The sequence below is a fragment of the Gastrolobium bilobum genome, unplaced genomic scaffold, assembly GCF_033153095.1.
Source record: "Gastrolobium bilobum isolate Gb01-03AN ecotype WA unplaced genomic scaffold, APGP_CSIRO_Gbil_v1 utg6355, whole genome shotgun sequence".
NCBI classification, from domain to species: Eukaryota; Viridiplantae; Streptophyta; class Magnoliopsida; order Fabales; family Fabaceae; genus Gastrolobium; species Gastrolobium bilobum.
In genome coordinates, this window is record NW_026896066.1 from 164,008 (window position 1) to 190,287 (window position 26,280).

Below are 26,280 nucleotides of genomic sequence, written 5' to 3' on the forward strand. Positions count from 1 at the left end.
AACAGAAGTACATGTCTAAGCTTCTTGGATATAGTTTCAGCATTGAGTATAAAACAGGACTTTCCAATGTGGTGGCAGATTCACTATCTAGACAACATGATGACATGGTGCACGGTACAACTCTAGCTTTGATGTCTGAACCTAAATTTGACATTATTAATCAGATTAAGTCAGAAAATTCTGCAGACCAGGACTTATTGGCTATACAATAGTCATTGGTAAATGGTACAAACAAGGACCCCTTTATTACGTGTAAGGATGGCCTGTTGTTTTACAAAGACAGATTCATCTTGGGCACACAATCCCAGCTTAAAGCCATTCTGATTACTGAAGCTCATTGCACACCTTTGGGAGGCCATGCAGGTGTATTGAGGACATTCCTTCGACTCTCTGCTTCCTTCTTTTGGAAAAATATGCGCAAGGAGGTCAAAGATTTTATCACTCAATGCACCATTTGTCAACAGGTGAAAACTTCTACTCAAGCTCCAATGGGTTTGTTAAATCCATTGCCTATTCCAGAAGTTGTCTTTGATGATTTAACCTTGGATTTTATTATAGCCTTGCCAAAGTCACAAGGATTTACCACCATTTTAGTAGTGGTTGATAGACTCACGAAATATGGACATTTTGGTCAATTGCCTGCATCTTACACAGCTTCAACAGTGGCTCAATTGTTTTGTAACATTATTGTGAAACTTCATAGGTTTCCAAGGTCCTTGGTTTCAGATCGTGACCCAATATTCTTGAGCAATTTTTGGAGGAAATTATTTCAATTGAGTGGTACAAAACTCCATGCAACATCGGCTTATCACCCTCAATCAGATGGTCAAACTGAGGTGACCAACCGATATATTGAACAGTACCTTAGAGCTTTTTGCTCAGAACAAAATATGCTTGGTCTTCCTATCTTTGTTGGGCAGAATTGCATTATAGTACCTCTTTTCACTCTTCAATTAATACATCACCAATTCAGGCATTGTATGGGAGAGCACCAATGATGTTACCTATGTACCCAAGGGGTTTGATCAAAATAGAAGCCTTAGACACAATACTTCAGAAGCGCAATGAAGTCTTAGCAAGTCTCAAGCTAAACTTGCAACGTGCTCAACATCGAATGAAACTTCAAGCAGATAGGCACCGTCGAGATCATACATTTCAAGTGGGTGATCTAGTCCTAGTTCGTCTTCAACCTTATAGACAACTATCAGTAGCAAGGAGAGCTAATCACAAGCTTGCTAAGAGGTATTTTGGCCTTTTTCCAATTCAGAAGGTTATTAGCTCTGTTGCTTATCAGTTAAAGTTACCTGAAGGCAGCCAAATCCATCCTACTTCCCATATTTCAAGCTTGAAACCTTTTCATGGCTCAGCAAATCTTAGTGCTTCACCTCTGCCTATAGAAAGCGTGGATAACAAACCTGTCCAAGTGCCCATTGCAGTATTGAGTTCCCGCACAGTGCCGATCAGAGGAAGAACTCAGCAGCAAGTTTTGGTCCAATGGTCTCAAACGGTACCTGAAGATGCATCATGGGAATCAGTTGGAGAGCTTAAAAGAGTTTACCCTTCCCTGCACCTTGAGGATAAGGTTGCTTTTGAAGAAGGGGCAGTTGTTACATGTGAGGATAGCAGGCTTATTAGGAAGAGAAAGGAACCTATATGGACTAAAGACTATGTCTTATAGATCAGTGAAAGGTCCAATTAATAGTAGAAAGGATTGTGTACGGTCAGTAGCATAGTCTGATGTATAGTTGATTCATTGAGGTGGGTATTAACCACTATATAATACAATGGGTTGTATGTACAATGGATATGATGAATAAAGAACTCTTTTATGTTTTATGTTAAATCTCTCTCTCTAGTCAGATACAAGTTCGCGTCTTGTATCATAGCATATAGGATTATAGGTTTACTGGAGGAGGATACGGCAGAAATGATATAAAAATAGAAGTATATCATGATCCGGATACATAGGTGATATAAAAATATAAAAAATAAAAAATTGAGTAAACCATGAACATGTCTGTAAAGTGATTGATGGGTTCATGAGTAGATCTATACATTGCTTGTCCTTATTCTCGCAAGCTTTCTCAAGTCTTTGTCAAAAAACTTATATTTTGAATAAATTCGTGAATTAATTACTGAAGCTAAAAGCAGTTGAAACTGTCTTCTATTCATATGACACAAATTCTTATTCTGTGTCTTTTTATTTATTTATTTTCTCTTTTATTGTCTCTATTGTCTGCTATAACAACAACCTAATAACAACTTGGGGGTGTATTGGATTAGGATTGTAAAAGACTTTTTTGAGATAAAAAATCCTACAGATTTTAAAAGACATTTTAGAATTGGAGAGACTTTATAGACTTTTTTTACAATCAAGATTTCATAGGATTGGATTTTAAAGGATTTTAATAGAATTCATAAGATTTGAAAGGACAATATGGATTTATAAGATTTTAAAAAACTATATGAATTTTTAACGAATATTCAAAATTACAAGAGTCAATAAAAATAAATAACAAAGAAATGCAATGATATTAATAAAAAAAAAGTAAACTTAACAACGCGTTGAAAATTATCTCAAAAATTACTAAGCAACAACTCTCCACATATCAATAACATCTAATATAATTTTCTCAATGAACTTGAGTTTGATTTGCGAAAATAATAACCATATATCAACGGTTAACTTCCAAATTAAATATTAATTAATGAGTTTGATTTGCGAAAATAATAACCATTGATTGACGGAAATCAACGGTTAAGATATGGTTGTAAAAGGTTGTAAACAAAAATAGGTTGTAAGTATAATATTTCCCATAAAAAATAACAAAGAAATGCAATGAAATTAATAAAAAAAGTAAAACCTAATATAATTTTCTCAATCAGTAAAACATAATTTTTAACAAACATTCAAAATTACTAAACAACAGCTTTTCACATATCTAATAAGTTAAAAATTATCTTCTTCATTTGTTATCAAAGTTATGCATATATGATTATAAGACCCAATTTTTTTTAATTATAAAAATAATTATAAATTTGCATATAGAACCTAAAGTTCATGATAAAATTTCGTTTGGAATTTTTTGCAATTGATCTTGAAAACCTTAGGATTTTTGTTTTACGTGATGAGAGTTTTCTAACCATATATCATATGCATATTTTCATTGAATATTCTAAGAAAATTTTGAATCTGAAATTTTTGGTTTAATTACATGAAAGTTTAGAAAATTTCTCAAATTTTTTTCAATCGATAAGAAACAAGTTTTTAGTTATGTATTGACACAAAAATTGTTTGAAAACATTTCCTATAGTGAAGGAATTTCGTTTATGAATGTATTGTTACGAAATATAGGGTTCATATTATGAAAGTTTCAATCTTTCTTTAAATTGATATTGTTTCATTGATGTAAAATGAAAAATTGGTTTGAGGATTTTAGTTCTCCTGTTATTTTTTCACTGTTTTATTTTGTTTTTAATACAAAAATCACACGTTTTTGTTCCAAGAAAAACCGCGACCCATAGCTTGAAAAATTACTTTTTAAACTTTCAAAATTTCTCAAAAAATGGCTCAAAAATATGTTATTTTTGAGATAGATTATATTAAAATCTCGTTGGTTTGTTGTTTCTGGATTGTTTTGTGATGAAAATCGCTCAGAAATATGTTTTTTTTAGGGATTAGGGTGAGATTGTGCACAATATTATAGAAGCTCCCATGGCGGAACCCAATAAGGAAGAAGAAAACACTGCAATAGAAGAATATCAAGAAATCCTAGGGGTTAGGGTGAAATTGTGAGAGAGACATCCTATTTATATTTTTCACTAAAAAGTCTCACGAAATCCACACCAATAGAAAATCCATTAAAATCGTCGGATTTTTGAATACAACGAGATTGTGATTCCATTGTTTAAAATCCTGATTGAATACTAACGAATTTGGACGGATTTTAAAATAATCCTTTAAAATCCTAATTGAATACCACGTGACTTTTTTTCAATCCATTAAAATCCTAATCGAATACCAACGGAATTTTTTATCCGAAAACAATCCATTAAAATACTTTCAAATCCAAATCCAAATCCAAATCCAATACACCCCCTTAGCTTTTCTAAATTTTCTATTAGCTTTGCAACTTCAATTCTTTGTAAGAATTTTAATTACATTTGATATCTAATGCCATTTCCGGAATCTCATGTTTATTGGTAGTTTGTTACACCATGTCTATTCTAAGTATTAACACATAATTTAGCTTTTCGCCGTGTTATTTTCAAATTGAATGTTACTAATGACTTTACTTGGTAAGTGTTCTGTTCTTAGGTTAAGGTTATTTACGAAGGATTGCTTGTTTGCTCGAGTATGGGCTGTGTTACCTGTGTAGATCCCTGATTGGGAGTCCCAATTTGAGTTTCTGTCTGTGTGCGACATGAAGTTCGTGTATTATTGAAACTATTGAAACTGCAATATATTATTGAAACTAGGCTTCATTGCAAGTTACACTCAGGTAGAACAAGAAGTTCGTCTTATATTGTGTCAGATTCTTAAATATTTTCCACAACAAATTAAAGACCCTAAGCCATTTAGCCTAACAAAAACGGAGGGGACATGATTTTAGTTAGAGGTAGAATATTATAACAATAAATTAGGGTTACTACCAATGTTACTTCCAATCAATTTCACCGTTAGATCGATTATGTTGATCTAACGGTTATATTTATTTTCAATACTTTATATTTATTTTTACCTTTGTATAGTTATGATTGTTACAATATCCTATCCCTTTTATTTTATTTTTCAATGGGGATTAAAAACCAGTGTTTTAAAACTCGGACCGATCATCGAACCGATCGAGGTACTGGGACTGGTTCAACCAGTTTCAACCGGGTTGAACCGGATTTACTGTTCACATATTAAAAATATAAAAATATTACTTATATTAATAAAAATTCACATGAGAAAACTACCAATGAGCTTTAAAAAATAAATTGATTTTCAATGATAGCAAATATTATATACTTTTAAGCTTCTAGCTCAAGACCATATCCTAACATTGGATTAAAATTGCAATATAAGTTAAATGCACCTTTTGTGCTTGACATGATACGGATAAATTAAATCATGATAACAAATAGTATGCATGAAATATACACTAAGAAAAAAGTGTCGCTGTTATCATGATAACAAAAAGTATGCATGAAATATACACTACAAAAAAGTGTCCACCGTTGAGATTAGATCATGAGACCATCAGTGTTTATCACCACTTAACTTCATGAGATTATTATAAGATGCAACTAAATTACATAAACGAACTTCACTAATCTAAAATGCCTTATTATTTTCACCTTACTTTTAATCATATTTCTTATCAACAAAAAAAAAAAATTACCAAAAAAAAAAGAAAAAAAAAGGAATAACCGGTCTAACCCGGGTCAACCGGGTCACCGGGTTTCGGTCGGGTCAACCGGTCCAATCCAGGTTAACTGCAGAAGCAGTCCAACTATCCGCTCGGAGCAGAAAACCCACCAGGTCACCGAGTCCCGGGTCAACTCAGCCGGTCCGAGCCGAGTTTTAAAACACTGTTAAAAACTGCAGGTCCGTTCATAAATAATTAACTATGCCTCCAAGGGCCAAAGCATATTGGCAAGTTAAGGGGGTTAGAGCACTGTTTGGGAGGTTGTGACTGAATAACTGAGTTGTAAAGTGATTCGAAGTTAGTTTTTAATCTCAAATATTCCCAAGTTCCTTCATTTTCCTAGGTAGTTTTCCACTCCATGGAACTTGGCACATGTGGTTAGATATTTGAAAGGCATACCGCTCGATCAAATTTTATTTGTTGTTTATAATATTTCTAATTTTATATTTATTACTTTATACTATATAAATTCAATTCTCATGATTTCATTAACACATTCATATAGTATTATTACCACTCTGAGTTTGATAATATTGATAAAAACTTTAACTAATAAAATTATGATATATCAAAATTAAATTCTTATAATATTTCACTTAAACAATAAACATCACATTGAACAAGAATTCAATGTACTCATAAACTAGATGAATTCATAAATGAAAAATTAAAACTAAACTGAAGTGATTGTTTTCATGAAAATAAAATAAAATAATATGAGATTTAATAATTTTGTTTGGTTTTAAGTTTTGTAGTCTGATATTTTTTAAATTCAAAAAACAAAATAATATCATGTATATATTATGCATTACACATGTTGGTAATGTTTTTCAAGTTTCAACACACTAAAATCATAATCACAGTATATAATATACTGTGAAGAGTAAACATCTATCATTATAATAACAACATTCTAAATTGAGAATATTGTAACCTCTTATTTTTAATTTCTTTTCTCCTTATAAGTAGAAGCTTAGCCAAATATAATTTACAAAAACTCTTATCATAATTTTTTTTATATAATTAAAAAAAATTAAAAGCTAAAACTTTTTAGGATGACATTTTTTAAGTTTTATTCCGCTTTTTGGAATTCTCATATTTATTTTTTAATTATGCTCTTATTCCAAATTTTTATTTATAAATTTTTTCATTTTTACTTTTATAATTTTTCCTAATAATAAATGATTTCAACTTCCTCCATTCAAAACCCTAAAAACAACTTTATATAATTATCAAATAATTTTAATTTTAATTTTTAAGCTCTTTTTCTAATTTTAACTTAAAAGTAACTTTTAAGTTTATATATATATATATATATATATCAAACAAAATTTGAATTACTTTAACCTTATAAATTATGAGAATTAGGCATCTCTCCGACAACATGGTAACTATGTCCCGAATTAAATTAAGTTGGATGGGAATGTTTTAACCATTTCAGTCTTTTTTTTTAATGCAACTCAAATCTAGTCTCTTGGTTCCACAAGACATTTTGTTAAAAAAAACAATGTGATTTTTTTTTATGTAATTCAAACTGTTTTTTTTTTTTTTTGTATCCTAGTTGTGGAATGTCCCCAAGCAGGCAAGAAAGAAGAAAACCAAGGAGTTCTACCAAAATCACCTAAATCAGCTAAATACAGTAAATGAATACCAAAGGGGGGACAAGAAAGTACAATAGTGATTCCCGCTGAATGCATTCTTGGGGAGGGGCTGAACCTTTAGCCATCACTGTTCCCCGCACTCCGGATTAGTCCCATAGCCGGCTCAAAGAGTCGAAGCTCGTGGGGATACCAGAGGGAGCCAACTCGTCTCAAAGAGATAATTAGGGTTGGGTAACTCCAACAAAAAAAAAAAAAGTACAATTCCCTTTTCTATATGTGTGGTTTACCTTCACTAGCCTTGATCCAAATTCTTAAAAGAGAGGTTTGAGAGTCAGTCCACATAGCAATTCCCTTTTCTATATGTGTGGTTTACCTTCACTAGCCAATTTCTAGCCATTCATGCCTGTATACAAGTCAAAAGATGAGACTAATAGGCTGAGTCACCTCTCTCTGCCACTTCAGAGTTACTTTCAATAACTCTCATCCAACCTCCTTCTCATGCCAACTGAATCCCTTCAAGATTCCCCAAAGCTCAGCCACATAAGCATTACAAATGCCAACCCGGTAAGATAACCCATTCAACCACTGACCAGAGCAATCTCTAATCACTCCCGCACACGCTGCCATTCCCAGATTTCCCTGGGCAGCTCCATCAGTGTTGACTTTCACCCATCCCACTTCAGGAAATTTTATAGGAAATTAAAAACTCCTATTTTATTGTGTTACGGTCTGCAATCCCTTTCCTATTTTGCGACCGTCCAGACCTCATGTGCATGTCGAAGGATACAATTGTGATTGTATTCGGTTTGATGCCCCTAGACTCTATGTATCCTTTCATTTCTCCACTGCCAAACTTTCCTAACATCCACTACAAATATTGTCTGCCAAGGCGCACCATGATTAGGGTAAACAAAACGGCCCAACCCATTTGCAATCCAAAAAAATGAGCCGGGTTAGGGGTTAGCAAAAAAAAAACGAGCCAGAAAATCCAATCCAACCCGACCCGAGCCAGGTTAGGGTTAGCTTGCGGGTTGGCTCGAAAAAATGGCTAGCGGTTCAAACCAAGAAGATGCATTATTTGGTTTAAACCAACAAATTCACAAAAGAAAAAATAAGCATATATTGATCAGGTTTAAAGCACCAATATATTTATTAGGCGTGATACACATTATTGTACTTACTGTAGTGAGAATGATGTTGCAACTAAAGCAAAGAGAAAATAACCAAAAAGCTAACATAGGAGACAAACGCATTACAAATTGTCCTATGATAGTCTCCTATGGCCAAACCAGCTAAATGAGTCACTTCATACTCCTTATCATAACTCTAAACAACAAATAGTACAATATCAAAAACTAAACGTCAAAAGTACAATATTTAGTTTTTGAGTACAAGACCAAAACAACAATTCAAAATACATCACAAAAGGTCTAATACTTCGTTAAAAGTTTACAAACAAAATATTCCAAGTCCAACAAGACATAATGCTAAACCAAATCAAGTTTCATGACTATTAGATCCTAGTGAAGAAGAGCAACCCAATATATGGGAAATACCATAATCATCATCATCATCTACAAAACACAAACCAAAAAATGTAAATAATCAATTTAGGTTACAATGACAAATTAAAATGAAATTTTAATTTCATTGAAAATAAATAAATTACCATTGACAACAAAATCAGCCAACCAATTGTGGGTACATACCAAAGCTTCAACATTCTTTGACAACAACTTATTTCTATATTTGTTAAGCACACGTGATCTAATGTTAAAGGCATATTCAGATGCCACAATGGTAAAAGGAATGCTTAACAAGTCACGAGTCAATAATGATAGATCCAAAAAATAACAACTATTATCCTTCCACCATTGCAATGTATCTAAACTATTCCAATTGTCAATAACCAATATAGGCTCCTCTAAATAAACATCAAGTTCAGACTTTCCAGCATTTATTGCAAGGTGCTGATTGTGCAATCTCAATTCCTATCATATTTGAGAAGTTAAAAAATATGATAATTGAAGTAAGATAAAAATATATATTAAAGCTTAAAAAAAATGAATATGATATAAGATAATTAAAATTACTAAAAATAAAATTACATCAAAGAATTCATCAGTCCATCCTCTCATTTCCATTGACCCTTGACTTGAAGAGTGAGTGTTATCTTAACTTTGATCAGTGGTAGTTGAAGCATTATTGTTTACATAATTCTCAAAGAGCTTATACAAGTTTGTCTTTATATGCTCCATCTTTTGATCATGTGTATAAACATCAATCTTTTTATGATAAAAAGACAATGTAGTAAACTTAATGCGAGGATCAAGAACCGCTCCTAGTGAAAGCACATTACTATATTCTTCCCAATATTTTTGAAACTTCTCCATCATCTTATTAGCCATATTTTTTACAACCACATCTTCATCATTACTCGTACGAATGAGAACACGTTCAATTTTACAAACTTATAGAAAATACAAGTTAGAAGTAGGATAGGAAGTGTCAGACATCAAATTAGTGATCTCACAAAATGGTTGCAAAAACTGACAAAGAATTTCCAACCTATTTCACTCTTCTTCTGAAGAACAATACTTGTAATTTTCATCACTCAATTGGAGAATTGCTAACTCACGCCTGAATTTGAGAGCACGATCAAGCATTTCATAAGTGGAATTCCATTTAGTGGGTACATCTGCTATCAAAGTAGGTGTAGCGTTCTCACCACCAACTTGTTCAATGCACTCTTTAAATTTAATACGTCTTGATTTTGAGCCTTTTATATATTTAACACTTTATCTAATCCTAGACAAGGCATCATTTGCAACTTTTACTCCATCTTGAACAATCAAATTCAATATGTGTGCAGAACAACGCACATGAAAAAAGTTCCCATCACATAACAATAATTTTTGCATATTCAATTGCTTCTCAAAGTACCAACTATAGAGTCATTTGCAGATGCATTATCCAAAGTAATGGTAAAAATCTTCTTCTCTATGTCCCATTCCTTTAACAAACCAAGTATTTTATGAGTCAATTCAAATCCAGTATGAAGAGGAGGCACATGACGGAAGATGATAATTTTATTATTCAGCTTCCAATTTACATCAATGAAATGGCCAGTTAAACAAACGTAACACTCAGTATTACAAGATGTCCACAAATTTGAAGTTAAGCATATCCTACTTTGAATGCTTCCCAATAACTTTTTCAGCTTCACCTTGTCTCTCATGTGCACATTTAAAACATCTTGTTTAAGAGTATTTCTAGAAATGCCAGTCCAATATGGATTCAAGTAATTATGAAAACGCCTAAACTTTCTATACTCAGCAAAGTTAAAGGGTTGGTCATGTTCAATAACAACTTCAGCAAACATCTCACGTGTTATCTTGATATCTATTTTTATAGCCTCTATTTTACCTTTCATGTCTAACATGACTTGACCAAGATCTTCATGTTTAATTTGTGTTCATTTGTCAATGTGACGATTTAAAGTATACATATTGCAAGTCTTACTGTCAATCTTGTACCGTATCTTGCAACCATTGCATCTTGCCTTTTCATTCCCTTTTTCTCTTATTATTGTGAAATGTTTCCAGCAATGCGCTTGTCTTTTCCTAGGCTTTTTAAAAGCAGGTCCTTCTTCAACCTCCAATTCATCGCTTTTTGCATCAGCATCATTGCCCTCTTCAAGCAATGCCAAGCTTTTCCTACATCAAAGTTTAATATAAAATTATTATAGCGAAAATGGAAAATATAATTTAAAATAAAAATTAGGGAACAAAATAGCTTTTAAAAAAATAGAAGAATATTTACCTATTCGAATCAGCCATTTCAGGGACTTGAAGAGATGTCAGAGATGAGAAGATTGCATTTTTAATTCAAAAAGAACAATTAAAAAACTTCAGACATAAGAGGCAAAAGGTCCTTTACATCTAAGAAGAATGGAACTTGTAGAAGGAAAAAAAGTATTTAGAAGAGGTAGGAGGAGCATAAAGAAACACAAACAGAGGCAACAACAAAAATTGTTCTGTATATACGCTGCCTGTTTAGCAACCGAGAAAACAGAGGAAAAGCTAGAGAAAGTTGGAAACTTTCTAACATCGGATCAAAATATTTTCACAACTTTAAAGTTAAAAGGGTAGAATTTCATGGTCACTTGCTGCATTGACAGCATTGGCTATTAGGTGTGATGCGCTTGGAGATGGCCAAGATAACACCATAGGATTTGAGAACATAAATTTACATAATGAGGACAATGATTATTGTGGAAAATACTTATCTAAAAAGTAAATTGACTTTTTGTGGTTTAGGCTACTAATGGAAAACATTTTGTTTATTGCATTATATGGGAAACAAATGTAATCAGAATGACATATTCAGTAATAGCAACTTAATTAAATGCAACAATAGGCATTTAAGCTCACTTAAATGCAATAACAATATGATGAACATTTTAGAGGCGAGGATTTCTTAAATCAACAACTAGACAAACACAAATATAGTGTTCCAAAGCCATCCCAAAGCCGGAATAGATGAGATGCAACACTAAAAACATTCAGCAGTAACAATCATACCTATTTTGCACATTTTATCTTCAACATAAAGAAAAAGGAAAGTAAAAAGGAAAGACATTCAGCCAGGCAACCCAACAAGGACTCCGATAAGCACTGAGGCTTAACATGCACACTTGCACAGCTACAACTAGGTTGAAATCCAAAGCAAAAGAAAATAAGTGGTTCGGTGAAAAACCTGAAATTACGCTTGACCAGCGCGTGTGGGTGATACTCGAACCAAAAAATTGCAAGAGGTGTGCAGGGCAGGAGTTGATGTCAAGCTAAATAGCCTACCTTGAAAGTGTCTCTGTCGATGGTGGTGGTGCCCAATTACTTAAGGGTGGAAGGCGGTGGAAGCTCCAAGTGAAATGATGTGATCAAACACAATGGATGTGAGGGAAATTAACGGATACACAATGGGTTGGATGGAAGATAAAAGGGTTTGAGCGAAATTGTTAGTTTGAAGCAAGCTGCAACGTCGACTAAGAAGACTTATAATAGAGAATAGGAGCTGGATTGCAGTGGTGACCGATGGAGTAGATAGTGTGAGAAACGAAACCCATATAGTGGCTAAGGTTTTACCGAACCCTGGTTATGTGAGAAGTGTGGTTTTATTGTTTGTGAAGAATTTAAGAAAGCGTGCAAAGAAGGAAGAAAGAAAGTGACAGCAGCATGGGTCATTAATATTATTTTTAAAAAATTTTTAATTAAAAAAATCCTAAACCATGAGCTGACTCGTTTGACCCGCGGGTTGTTTCAATTTTTTTCGAGCTGGCTCGGGTTGTCAGCTCATTGTTGCCAACCCAACCCGACTCATTTTTTACGGGTTACGAGGCAACCTGACAAGTTGGCTCATTTTTGCCATCCCTAACCATGATTACCTCTATAGTTACCTGCATATTGGAGATAATCCAATTCTGAACTTCTAATGTGAGGAAATTTGCGTAGAATCTTTGAGCCTCTAGCATGTCCCATAAAGCTCGAGCATAGTGGCAGTCCCTTAGAACATGCATTAGAGTCTCGTTTGCATTGTTGCACAGATTGCACCTAGGGTCTCCTAGTTGCAAGAATGCCATCCTTTTCTTCGTTAGGAGCCTTCCATGAGTCACTTTCTATAAAAATAGTTGAAGTACGTGAGCTATTTTACACTTCCATATAACTTTCCAAATTATTGAGCTCTCACTCATGGTCGTTGTATGATTATATAGCAGCTTATAAATCCATCAAACTGAGACATCGCCTTGGCCTGGTACATTTCACTTTATTTTATCAATGCCATCCAGGGGTGGGGAGGAAGGCAACTACTAATTGTTTGAATTTCTTCTTTTGGCAGCCACCTAGATAGTTCTTCAATGTTCCATCTGCCAGATTCAGTAACATAGTCAACTACCTTGTTCATTGCTTCTTACCATGGGATTGGCCCAAGGAATCTATCCATGAGTCTTCCATTTTAATTGCCCACCTGTCTTGCCAAAACATGACATTTTTTTCATTTACTATCTCCCAACTAGTATGTTCATTTATTTTCCTCCACACTAAGCATATATTCTTCCATAACATAGAGTCCTCACTTTTGAAAGTGAAGGTCTCCATTCCTGTTCGGGTGTCAGCATATGTAGCTCTTAATATTCTTGCTCATTGAGTTTTAGGATTAGTAAAAATATTCCACGCCAAATTAGCTAAGAAAGCATAATTAAATAAGGCCATTTTCTTTAAATCCAGACCCTTTTCGATCTTGGGTGTGGCCAAAGTATCCGAGCTTATGAGGTGCATTTTCTTCTAGCCTTCCTTATCCGCCCATATAACATGTCTTTGAATTTTCTCCAACTCATTGCACACTCCAATTAGCAACTTACCACACTGCATTTAGAATGAAGGAATGGTAGCTAATACCGATTATGCAAGTGTGATTTTTCCAAACTGCGAAATGCAATTTGCTTGCCATCCAGATAGTCTTTGACAAGCTCTATCTATAATATCCCTATAATGTTGTTTAGTCACCCTACTATGTTGTATCCAAGCCCCCAGGTACCTCCCAACATTTTTCACTCTCTTAAAATCACAAAGCTCCGTGATTCTAGATGCTACAACTTCTTATGTGTTTTTTGAGAAGAAGATGCTGCTCTTTTGGGCAATAATTTTTTGCCCCAATGCTTCCTCAAATAAACTTGAGCATTTCATCATGTTTATAATCTGGCCTTCGCTTAAGCAAACAACACTAGAAAATCAGCAAACATAAGGTGGAATATTAGGGGGCCTTCCTTCCCAACTCGAATTGGTAACCAAAGGTCTCCTTTGATTGCACTATCAATAATGTGGGTCAACTTCTCCATTCCCAATCAATGTTGGGTTGACCACTGAAAACAAGCCCATGACTTTGTGTATTAAGAAGTAACTTTTTTCAAAATAAAAGTTATTTTTATTTAATGTATATATTTAGATGCAATATTTTTAAAAATTAAAATCAAAAAAGTATAAGATAATACTTTTTTTCTTAAGATATATTTCTGACTTATGAAAAAATAGAACTTAAAATTGAATTATTTTTCTCAAAATTCAATTTTGTCCATATCCTATCTCCACCATTATTACCCCACCATTACATTACCACTACCATATTATTCTTTTTAATAATTTTATACAAAAAAATATTTAATAATTTTATAATTCAAATAAATTTTTTTACTAAAAAATGTATTTCAAATATAAAATAATTTCAAAAAACAATGCATAATTTTTTTTTCTAAAAATAATTTCAAACATGGTTGGACGATGATCCAATTAGGGCTCCAATGACCCAATTGGCAATTCGGGTCAGGGTTCCCTTCTGAGCCAATAAAAAGGAAGAAGCTACTTTTTCTCACTCTCAGTCCATTTGTATCTGTTGTTGCTGCCGTCGTTTGCATCTTGCACTGGTAAGTTCCTTCGATCGATCTCTTCTTCTATAATGAGAATTGCCATAACCCATGCCAATTTGTAATATTAATCAATAAAATCTCTTCATAACTTTGTAATTTTTTTTTTTTTTTAAATTAACTTTCCCAGTTTCTGGTAATGGGTTTCGATCGAAGATCTGGTTTTTTTGGAGAATTCTTATTGTTGTTATTGTAATCCATGTAATGCATATTTTTTGCAGAAGCATTAGCATATATTTAGCAAACATGGCAGTTACATTATACAACCCTAGCTCTGCATCTGGGTTGAAGAAGCTTGATGAGTACCTTCTCTCACGCAGTTATATCACTGGGTTAGTCACTTTTTGTACGCTCCTTTGTTTCTTTCCTTTTAATTTTAATTGTTTGGTTTTTTTTATACATTTGTCTATTTACATGTTCCTTTTAGGTACCAAGCTTCAAAGGATGATGTTACTGTCTATGCTGCTTTGTCATCTGTTCCATCAGATGAATATGTGAATGTGTCGAGGTGGTACAAGCACATTGATGCTTTGTTGAGAATCTCGTAAGTTTCCTTCCCATGACTTATCATGACAATTATGTGTTGATTAATGAAAAAAATTATTTATGTAATGATGTTATAGTTCATGGTGGTGTGTTATTAAGATGTTTATTCTGTGCTGGTGTAGTATGATGAGTTGGTAATTCAAGTGACTTGTGTTAAAGCATTCACACTTCTTGGCAATTTTTTTTAGAACTTTTTATATTTTAATTTCATTTTTTGTGTCTTTAGTGGTGTTTCTGGTGAGGGATGTGGTGTCACTGTGGGGGGATCTTCTCTTGTAGCTGATGAGACTGTTGCCACTCCCCCACCTGCCGACTCAAAGGCAAGCATTTTCCTAATGATAGATGTCCGAACTGTGGTTGGTTTTGTGTTTAACCTTTGACTGAAACTGAACGTAACATGTTACTCAGGCTACTGCAACTGCAGATGAGGATGATGATGATGATGTGGATTTGTTTGGTGAAGAGACCGAGGAAGAAAAGAAGGCAGCTGAGCAACGGGCAGCTGCTATGAAAGCATCTGGAAAAAAGAAAGAGTGTAAGCTTTTGTCTTGTCATAAACTAACAGAAGGTTTTCCCCTCTCCCCTTTTCTTAGACCTGTTTGTAAGAGCATTGGTTTTCTGGTGATTTAATTCACAGCTGGGAAATCATCTGTTCTGCTGGATGTAAAGCCGTGGGATGATGAAACCGACATGAAAAAGCTTGAAGAAGCAGTCAGATCTGTTCAGATGGAAGGATTGCTTTGGGGTGCATGTATGTTATGTTTCTTTTCATGTTTGTTATTTTTGCATTGGTTATAATATTTTTACATGTTATGTTTGATCTTTGTTAACTGTTTACTTTCTGATCTATTTTATAGGATATGCTAATCTGAAGTTTTAGTCTATTGTATGTTAAAATGCTAAAAATATTACTCACTAATCTTTGATTTGGAGAAAAGTTTTAATCTCCATTACGATTATGTTTGCATTTCAAAGGTATATTATTGTTTATCATGGCTATTCCTCTTTTGCGATTCCGATATTAGTTTATTAATGTCACAGCCAAACTTGTTGCTGTTGGGTACGGTATCAAGAAACTGCAAATTATGCTTTCTATTGTGGATGACCTAGTCTCTGTCGACACTCTCATTGAGGAACGTCTTACAGTTGAGCCCATCAATGAATATGTCCAGAGTTGTGACATTGTAGCCTTTAATAAAATATGTAAGTATATTCCAGATGTCCTTTTGTTTGTCTATTAATTCCAAAGTTGGTTTTTATTTGATGTTAATACGTGTGTCTTTATGTTATATTGATGCGTATCTCGTTCTAATCGTGCTATTCCATAACCTTTGTTGCAGAATTTACAATCCATGAGACTTGGAGATCATGGTAATGGGAGAAATTGCAAGTTTTAGAAATTATGTTCTAAGGATACTACTATCCTAGGTTGAGATTTTGTTTCAAGAAACCTGCTTGTTATCGTTGTCGTATGATGTTGGTCTGTCTCTGTGATGTCTTGGGATTACTTGGATAGTCTTAATATTTTGGCTTTAAGCCTTTAAGGTGTGATATGTTTTTTGAAATCCTAGTTGTTGATTTGAGAAAGTACTCAACTGAGAATACTTTTCTAATTTTAATTTATCTCCGTGATAGGTGATAGGCGATAGGCGAATTCTTCTTCCAAACTTTCTAGACAAAATTCACCACTGTTGCTCACCACCTGCCAATCATTCTGATAAAATAGCCTAGGTAACCCATCTTATCTATAGGAGCTTTCAGGGGGTTGATGCCAGACATGTTACTCTTGATTTCATAGTAAGATTTTGTTAGAGATATATAAAATAATTAATTTAGCCTAATCCAATGCTTTAAGGTTTTGGGTTGAAGTGACGCTTATCATGGTATTGGAGTTTTAGTGACTACGAGGTCACGAGTTCTCACCGCTCCCACTTTTAGGTAGAATTAAGATAAGCACAAGGCAGATAAAAAAAATAGGCTTGTACAGCACAAAGCAGATTAATAATAGGCTTGTGTCATATTCATGCTTCAAGCTTAAAGGGCTCTTCTGTGATCAAACTTTCTTATCCAGCTCCAGCATCTTAAGGCTTTGTCTGGGAGTTTGGAGAAGGGAAGGAAGGGGATCCGAGGGGGAGGGAGGGGAAGGAAGGGGAGGAAATTGGAGGGCATCCCCTTCCCTTGTTTGGGAGTCAAAAAAAAGGAATGGGAGGATAATGGAGGGTCAATGGGATATTTTTATCATTTTACCTTTTTTTTTAGAATTAATAAAATTATTATACTTTACAAATTAAATTAAATTAAATTTAAAATTTCTAAAAAATATTATTTATGTACTTTTCACAACACTAAAAAAGATCATATTTTTGATGAAATTTCTACGTTGCAAACGATGAATCGTTGAAATACTTTTCGTCGAAAAGCGATGGAATTTTTCAACCGAGGAAAGTTTTTACAGAAATAAATTTTCTATCGAAATTTTTGACGAAATTTAGTTTTCGTCAAAAGTTTTGACGAAATTTAGTTTTCGTCAAAAGTTTTGACGAAAATGATTTCCTCCATCAGATATTTTAAATGAAAAAAGAATTCTTTCAAACATTTTGACAGGACATTTTTTGTTCAAAATTTCGTTGGAAATGTGTTCTGATGAAAATTTTGACAGAAATTGTTTTGTTATAAATTTTGAGGAAAATGTTTCATTCAAACTTTTGACGAAATTTAGATTTTGTAAAGAATTTTGACAGAATATTTTTTCCGTCAAAATTTTTTATCGAAATATTTTTCGTCAAAAAATTTTACGAATATTTTCGTAAAATTTTTTGACAGAAATGTGTTCTGTTGAAAATTTTGATGGAAATATTTTTTATCAAATAACATGTTTCCGTCGAAAATTTTCGATGGAAATGTATTTCGTTAAAAATTTCAACAGAAATTTTTTTTGCCTAAAAGTTTAATGAAATATTTCTGTCGAAAACTTTTGGCGAAATTAAATTCTGTCAAGAATTTTGATGAAATTTTTTTTCGTCAAAATTGTGTAGAGAAACATTTTCTGTCAAAATTTGATGGAAATATTTTCATTAAAAAATTTTGACGTAATTTTTTTACGTCGATGGAAATGTGTTTCATCAAAATTTTGGACGGAAATATTTTCGTTAAAAATTTCGACGCAATTTAGATTCTATCAATAATTTTGACAGAATTTTTTTTTTCGTACAAAATTTATGTTAGTGATTATGACAAATTTTTTTTTGACGTATGTGATTTTCATAAAAAAATTTATCACTATTTTTGAAGAAATATTTTTCGTCAATAAATTTTGTCGGTATTTGAGACTTTTCTAATAGTATCGTGTTTAAAAATGATTCACAGTTTTGTAGTTTTAACATTTTAATGATAAGGGTAGATAAATAATTTTTAATATTTTTTTCCCTCAAATCCTCCAAATTGGGGGAACTTTAATTTTAAGAAGAAGAAAGGTTTTGGAGGGTTTAGTAAAAATCACCAAACTCTTTCCCTCCTTTTTTTAAACTCAGAAACAAGGGAAGAGCTTACTAAAACTCTCCATTCCCTTCCCTTCTCCTCCTAAAACTAACTCTCAAACACAGCCTAGCTCTGTTTGGGAGTTTGGAGGGGAGGGGAAGGAAGGGGATCCAAGGGAGAGGAAAGGGAAGGAATGGGAGGAAATTGGAAGGTATTTCCTTCCCTTGTTTGGGAGTTAAAAAAATGGAATGAGAGGATAATGGAGGGTCAATGAGATATTTTTACCATTTTATCCTTATTTTTAAAATTAATATAATTATTATATTTTTTAAATTAAATTTAGAATTTCTAACAAAATTATGTATGTACTTTATACAACACCAAAAAAGATCATATTTTCGATGAAATTTTTACGTTGCAAACGATGAAAATTTCATTACAAATTTATTTTTTTCGTCAGAATACTTTTCGTCGAAAAGCGACAGAATTTTTCAACTGATGAAATTTTTTACAAAAACAAATTTTCTATCGAAATTTTTGACGAAATTTATTTTCCATCAAATGTATTAAACAAAAAACGAATTCTGTCAAAAATTTTGACGGAACGTTTTCCGTTCAAAATTTCGATGGAAATGTGTTTTGACGAAAATTACAACATAAATTGTTTTTTTAGAAATTTTAAGGGAAATGTTCCGACGTAATTTAGATTCTATAAAGAATTTTGACAGAATATTTTTCCCGTCAAAATATTTTTCGTCAAAATTTTTTACGAAAAATATTTTTTTTCGAAATTTTTTGACAGAAATGCGTTTCGTTGAAAATTTTGATAGAAATGTTTTTATCAAAAAACATGACGAAAATATTTTTCGTCGAAAATTTTCGATGGACATGTGTTTCGTTAAAAATTTTGACATTTTTTTGCCAAAAAGTTTAACGAAAATATTTCCGTCGAAAACTTTCGGCGGAATTTAAATTCTGTTACAAATTTTGATGAAATTTTTTTTCGTCAACAATTTTCGATAGAAATGTGTTTCGTCGAAATTTTTCGTCAAAAATTTCGATGAATATATGTTTTTTTGTGAAATATTTTGGCAAAATTTAGATTCCGTAAAGAATTTTGATGAAAAAAAATTTCGTCAAATTGTTTTACAAAAATATTTTTTGTCAAAATTTTGATGGAAATATTTTTCGTAAAAAATTTTGACGTAATTGTTTTACGTCAAAACTTTTCGATGGAAATGTGTTTCATCAAAATTTTGGACGAAAATATTTTCCTTAAAAGTTTCGACGCAATTTAGATTCTATCAATAATTTTGGTTGAATTTTTTTTCGTACAAAATTTATGTTAGTGATTATGGCAAAATCTGATTCCGTCTCTAATTTTGTCTTTAATTTTGACGGAAATTTTTTGATGTATATGATTTTCGTAAAAAATTTCATCACTATTTTTGACGAAATATTTTTCGTCAATAAATTATGTCGGTATTTGAGACTTTTCTAATAATATCGTGTTTAAAAATGATTCACAATTATGTAATTTTAACATTTTAATGCTAATGGTAAATAAGTAATTTTTAATATTTTTTTCTCAAACCCTCAAATTGGGGGAACTTTAATTTTAAGAAGAATGAGAGTTTTGGAAGGTTTAGTAAAAACTCCCAAACTCTTTCCCTCCTTTTTTTAAACTCACAAACAAGGGAAGAACTTCCTAAAACCCTCCCTTCCATTCCCTTCCCCTCCAAAACCATCTCCCAAACAGAGCCTAAGTGTTTGGGTTAGGAAAAAGTACTGAGTCTTAATTAAAACCTCATCTCCTCATAATGAAACAGAACCTCAGAATTGCTTTGCCATAGATTGTAAGTGATATTGATTGTAGACGTATTTTCTCTGTTGATAGAGGAGGGAATTTCATTCTTCTGATAGTGTGATAGAACCTACTATTACGGACACTATCTTTGAACCATTGACTTATAATAGACTTTTGGAGCCTCTTGAGCTAGCACGTCCTCTAATTCTTCTTGAAGTCTATTTTCCTGATCAATGAAAGGATTCTTCCCATAACTCGACGTTTTGACTACTATTAAGGCGTGCCATAAGTAATTTTTATAAAATATATATAAATTCTCATTTCTTACTATTAATTCATGTTAAATTTATTAAAAAATATTTTTATTATATTTTTATTTGAATTGTTCAGATATGTCTTAAATTAAGTATTTAACAGCTCTACCGGTGAATAACATTACTAAACAAAGTAGTGAATATTGTTTTTTGGTGGGCATAAAAAAAGGAGAATTTCATGAAAGACATGTACATGTGATTGGGTAATGTATTTATATTATAGTTACGTGTTGGTTGTATAACTATGCCTTGTAAGTTGTAAGCTTACCGAAGCATGTGCATTTTCAAACCTTGGTGCCTTCAATCAAAATCAAGCGCAATTCTCATCGAAAGCTTATTCATCCACCTCTCATATTCCCAGTTGATGCATTTTGTCCAGACTTGCTTATATGTTACAATCAAAATTTGAGCTGTTACAACATTCCACCACTTAATGGCTCAAGCATCCGCAGTTCACTATGTTCAGCATCAGCTTAATTTTTTTTTTTTAATCTCAAATCATTTTTTGGAAAACAAAATTGCACTCTTTACGGGTACGAGTGTTCCATGAAAAATAAAACTTGGTTTTTATTCTTACCCGACAATGCGATATCTGCAATTTACATTTGACCAGAAGAAGTTTGTTTATATTTGTGTCAGATCCTTAAAATATTGTCCACAACAAATTAAATACCCTTAGCCAGTTATACTTACAAGTTACAACAACGAAAAGGACTTTAAAAAAATAAAAATAAAAATTAAAGGGACTTAAAAACTGGAGGTCCATTCATAACTAAGTTTCCAATACATATGTCCTAGAAAAAATGGTCCACGCCAAGGTTTTCTACTCATGCACATGAAGCATTGCGGTTGACCCCCCCAAACAGTACTGTTTAATATTTTTTATTTTTTATTTTATTTTTTTAAAGGGTTTAGACCGACGGATAGGAATCCAAAAACATAACTAAAAGGGATAGAGAACTCCTTGCATACTTGTGGCAGAATATGCACCCACTTTAGAGATCTATGTAAACACCAGATTTTTGTCATGACTCATGAGCATGATAAACCAACCAGTCTACTATTATGTTAATTTCTTTGTGAGTGTATGACAAATTCCCCCAACCGTGCTCATTTTAACATAAAATAAAGTTGAAAATGTTATTGAAATGTACTATTACCATGTATCATATTGGCCAAAATATTGTAAATGTTAATAGCATGGCATAGCTACTATCATCATAATAATAAAAAGAAACATTAAAATCAACCATTTTCCATTAAAAAATTTCATTTATTATCTTTTACATGCATGTCAGAATAATATGGGTAAATCAACAATGATCGGTTTTAGTGGTAAGGAATTTGTTTATAGTTCGAGTCTTAAAAATAGAGAAAACAGTTTAGGAAAAATCATCCCCTATACGGAACCGATTATGCTGAAATTGGATTAATTCAAATATTCAATGAACCAGTATAGAATAGTAAAAAAAAATACAATTAAAGTATTAGTGATTTTAATTGGAAAAATTAATTAAATTTAAAATTAATTGCATACTGATCAGGATAAAATATGATAGGCCCATCAGAGGCCCAAATACATAGAACAAAGGCCCAAACCCACAAGGCCCAGAATGGGGCGCAATGGCTTACATCGCGCATAACATGGCGCGATGCCACCATCGCACATGTAACCGCTCTTTAATATAACTTCAGAGATAAGGAAGCAAACTCAGAAACTAATAAAGGTCCACCGCGCCTTTGAACAAGTAAACAGAAGACAGCTCCAGCTTGCCACCACTCTATCAAGGTAGCCTGACATCAAGAGATAAGGCTATTAAAGCACTATCAGAACCTGCAGCCCTTGAACAGCCAATCAGAGGCCATACTATCTTCCTAAGGCAGCATCAGAATCACTATATAAACAGAGGGTACATACCCAGGTATGATCATCTAATTCAGTAAGAATACACATAAACCTAACATTGATACTGACTTGAGGTCAGAATGTCATTGCAGGTACCCCCAACTAGGCTCACCGCGCTGAAGGAGAACCAAAGTCTTACCATCATCGTTAACATCCACCAGCCCAAAAGACAGATTACACAAAAGCCTTCTCACTTCAACCGTATGTGATTTTGTCCAGTACACTTTGGCAAACCCATATTGTATTTGGTCTGATCACATACATCTCGTGATCAATGTGATCTTAACTTGGGCAGGTTGGGTAGGGCAAGTCGGCAAGAAATTAGCATGATGTGTATTATATTATATATTTACTTTGTTCACATTGTGAAGGTTTTTATTTACTATTACTCAAAATAAATACTTGCAAAAGTTAGTGCACTCAATTGAGTTGGATATACTAAGTCAATTACATAATTAACTATTAATTAATCATGATAGTCATTTATTAATTATGTACATTAGATTTATGCAAATATTTTTCATTATTCAATCATGTGTTAACATATTATTCAATTAAGTTCGAGTCCTAAAGACGATAGAAATTGATAGAAAAATTCTCATATATATATATAGAGGTAAGATCTTTTGACACTGGTGTCAAATTTGAAATTTGACACTTCGTATGAGAGCTGTTAGATCAAAAAAGATCAATGGTATCACATGCTTACAAATTCGAGTCGTTGATCTTTTTTGATTTAACGGCTCTTAGATGAGGTGTCAAACTTTAAATTTGACATTGGTGTCAAATGATCATATATATATATATATATATATATATATATATATATATATGTAAAAAAACTTTTCAACTAATTGATATCGAAGTATATATGATAGAATAACGATACAATAACTTGTACTCTGACAAAGTGATGATATATCAAAATTAAATTCTTATAATATTTCACCTACACACCATATATGACAACATGAATTCGATGTACTCATAAACTTGGAAGCAACCTTAAAGGCTAAGCGCAGTTAATTTTGTAGCCTGTAAGTTGTCTATTAACTATCTCTGCAAAGTGGAGAATTTTTTGTTGCTTACAGTGTTTAATGGGAGCATTCAAGGATTTCTCATTGAGAAGAGCAATTTGATTCAACATACGCGGTTCCTTTAATAATTCATACCCCCCAGTGGCTCAGCAAATGCCAAAAGACCAATTAGTCAGTGTCAAAATTGTATTATTTTTAAAAATTCAATCAATGCCTCCTCCATATTTGTTTAAAAAAACCTATATCATGTTTTAAAATTAATTGGTGCCTTTGCACCACCTGACTACCAAATGGCTCTGTCACTGTCTTCTTCCCCTAATTTTTTTTTTTTTTTTAAAAACACTATACCATTTTTAAAAATTAATTGGTATCTTGGCACCATCTAACTACCAAGTAACTCCGTCAATGCCTCCTCCCCTAAAAAAATTTGAAAGTGTTATGTGTCTTCCTTCGTACACAATAAATTATAATTTAAACAATTAAGTATATGAATCAACTGGCACTCAGTTATAGCTTAATCAACGATTTTGAGTTTGAATTTCGGATACTAGCTATGTTCAGGAATTTAATAGGACGAATTTTGCCCCTTTTATAATCCCGTCAAAATTGAACCAAATTAGTAGAGTAAATGACAATCAGTGGAAAAAACTAAAAAAAAAAATATTTACAATTGTAGAAAGATAGACGCATACTTTGAAGAGTTAACCAAGGGGAACTTGAATGGTGTCTTAATACATTGCAGAGGCATCTAGTTATGTTGAGAAGTTTTTGGCGAGGTTGGTAGACTCATGAAATGGACCCGTTAATGGCGTTTGAATGCTTCACTCTTCTCAGCAAGTGTAATCAAAGCAAAAGCAACAGAGTACGTACTCTCTCTCTCTCTCCCCCCGGTGCAGTCAGTCTCCGCCGTTTGTGAGAAAAGATATTGTGTACCTTGAGAATGATATATTATTTTAGAAAGCAAGTTTGATATATATATATATATATATATATATATATATATAATAAAATTATTTCTGCAGCTGCTATCTATGATGCACGGACACGGGACACGGAACATGACACGACACGATATTCCGACACGTTAATTCTAAAAAATGCTAAATTTGAACACGTTGGGACACGTTTTGATATTAAATAATATTTTTAATATATAAAATATAATTTACATTTAATGCTTTATTTTTCAGAAAAAAAAAATATTTTTAAAAAAATGATAAAATAAGTATGTACTCGTTGTTATTTATTTTAAAATATATCGTAACTGCAATTAAGTAAAATTTAAAATAAATATAATGTTGTTTTATTTCAAATAAAAACTCATTTTTGAATATAATATTACATTATTACCCCCCAGTTGCTTGGGAGGATTAGATAAGGAAATCTCGAGTTGGCAAATCCTGATTTGCCACATCGACCTAGTGCAGTGGATATTCTAAAATTGTGCATCGAATAAGACCTGTGTCAGAGTTCCAATGGGTTGTAGACACATGTCCCTTGTTCTTAGGTACCATCGCTTTTCAATAAGAAAAAATTCCAACTTCATTTAGATTTTAAACTCAACGGGTAAAACAAATTACAAAGAGAAAGAAATTTACCAGAGTGAGTCTATTGAAGTTTGAGGCAGAAAAAGAAATTCAAGCACATGAGCACCACTGCATAAGGCCATAGAAAGTGGTGGTATATGGTTCCTCAGATACTGGCAGAAAGTGTTCCAATCTCGTCTCTTTTGGTTCTCATATTGGCTTGGTGTGTTGTTGTTCGCTGTAGATGAAGATGAAGATGAGGCTGTAGTGAGATCGGTGGTTGAGGATGATACAACAAGGATCTCATAATCGTAGCTACTACGGTTGTTTGCTGATTCAGAAATCAAATTCATTGGGGAATATTGAAGATCTGAAGCTTCTTCTTTAAACCCTTGTTGTAATTTTATTTCTTTTTTACAAAAATAAAATAAAAATCAAAACGTGTCCACATATGTTGACTACGTGTCGGATTTGGTCAACCTTGCGTGTCCCAAAAAGTCAACCGCGTGTCGAACGCGTGTCCAAACGTGTCCTAACATGTCCTAACGTGTCCGACACGTGTCAGACACACATTTTTTCCAAAAAAACACGTGTCCGTGTTTCACAGGCTGCTGTACGTACAACAATTATAGGTGTATGGTTATGATTCCTCACCTTTAATGTTTTCATCCTTTATATGGTTATGATTTCTTGCATTTAATGCTTTGAGTATATATATGACAAGTATTTGATTGCTTCACATACAAAACTGTAGAAATGTAAACCCCTATATATATATATATATATATGAGAAAAATATTTCTCAAGTTGTTTGAGATATATTTATCTCCGGCCAGTCCAAAACTACGTTGTTTTGTTTATTTATTTCCTTAGATTTATTGATTCACCTTTGAATGATTATTATTTTCTTTTTCTCTCTTCCTTTATCACCATTGATTCATCTTTGTACGGTTATGATTTAGTGGCCGAAGATAAAGTTATTTCAAGCAACTTGAGAAACGATAAGCCATATGTGTATATATATATATATATATATATATATATATATAAGATAGGATTCTTTGACACCTTTTTTTATGTAACTGCTATCAGATAAGGTGTCAAATTTGAAATTTGACACCTTATCTGATAGCAGTTAGATAAAAAAAGATCAATGGTGTCACATGCATACAAAT

The 26,280-nt window shown here is 32.7% G+C and overlaps 1 protein-coding gene across 1 annotated transcript; it reads left to right on the forward strand.

Moving 5' to 3' along the window:
• The first annotated feature begins 14,450 nt into the window (after positions 1-14,450).
• On the forward strand, positions 14,451-16,589 carry LOC133297578 (elongation factor 1-delta-like). Its single transcript, XM_061496745.1, has 8 exons — positions 14,451-14,492; positions 14,714-14,824; positions 14,920-15,036; positions 15,265-15,358; positions 15,447-15,573; positions 15,676-15,789; positions 16,080-16,241; positions 16,379-16,589. Coding segments are annotated over exons 2-8 (702 nt in total). The 5' UTR covers positions 14,451-14,492; positions 14,714-14,738; the 3' UTR covers positions 16,381-16,589.
• Positions 16,590-26,280: the final 9,691 nt, after the last annotated feature.

Excerpts from the sequence above, each read along its gene's own strand:
- LOC133297578 (XM_061496745.1), top strand. The coding sequence starts at position 14,739 with ATGGCAGTTACATTATACAACCCTAGCTCTGCATCTGGGTTGAAGAAG. Across the intron at positions 14,825-14,919 it reads TCACGCAGTTATATCACTGG|GTACCAAGCTTCAAAGGATG; the intron begins GTTAGTCACTTT and ends TGTTCCTTTTAG. Across the intron at positions 15,359-15,446 it reads CCCCACCTGCCGACTCAAAG|GCTACTGCAACTGCAGATGA; the intron begins GCAAGCATTTTC and ends CATGTTACTCAG.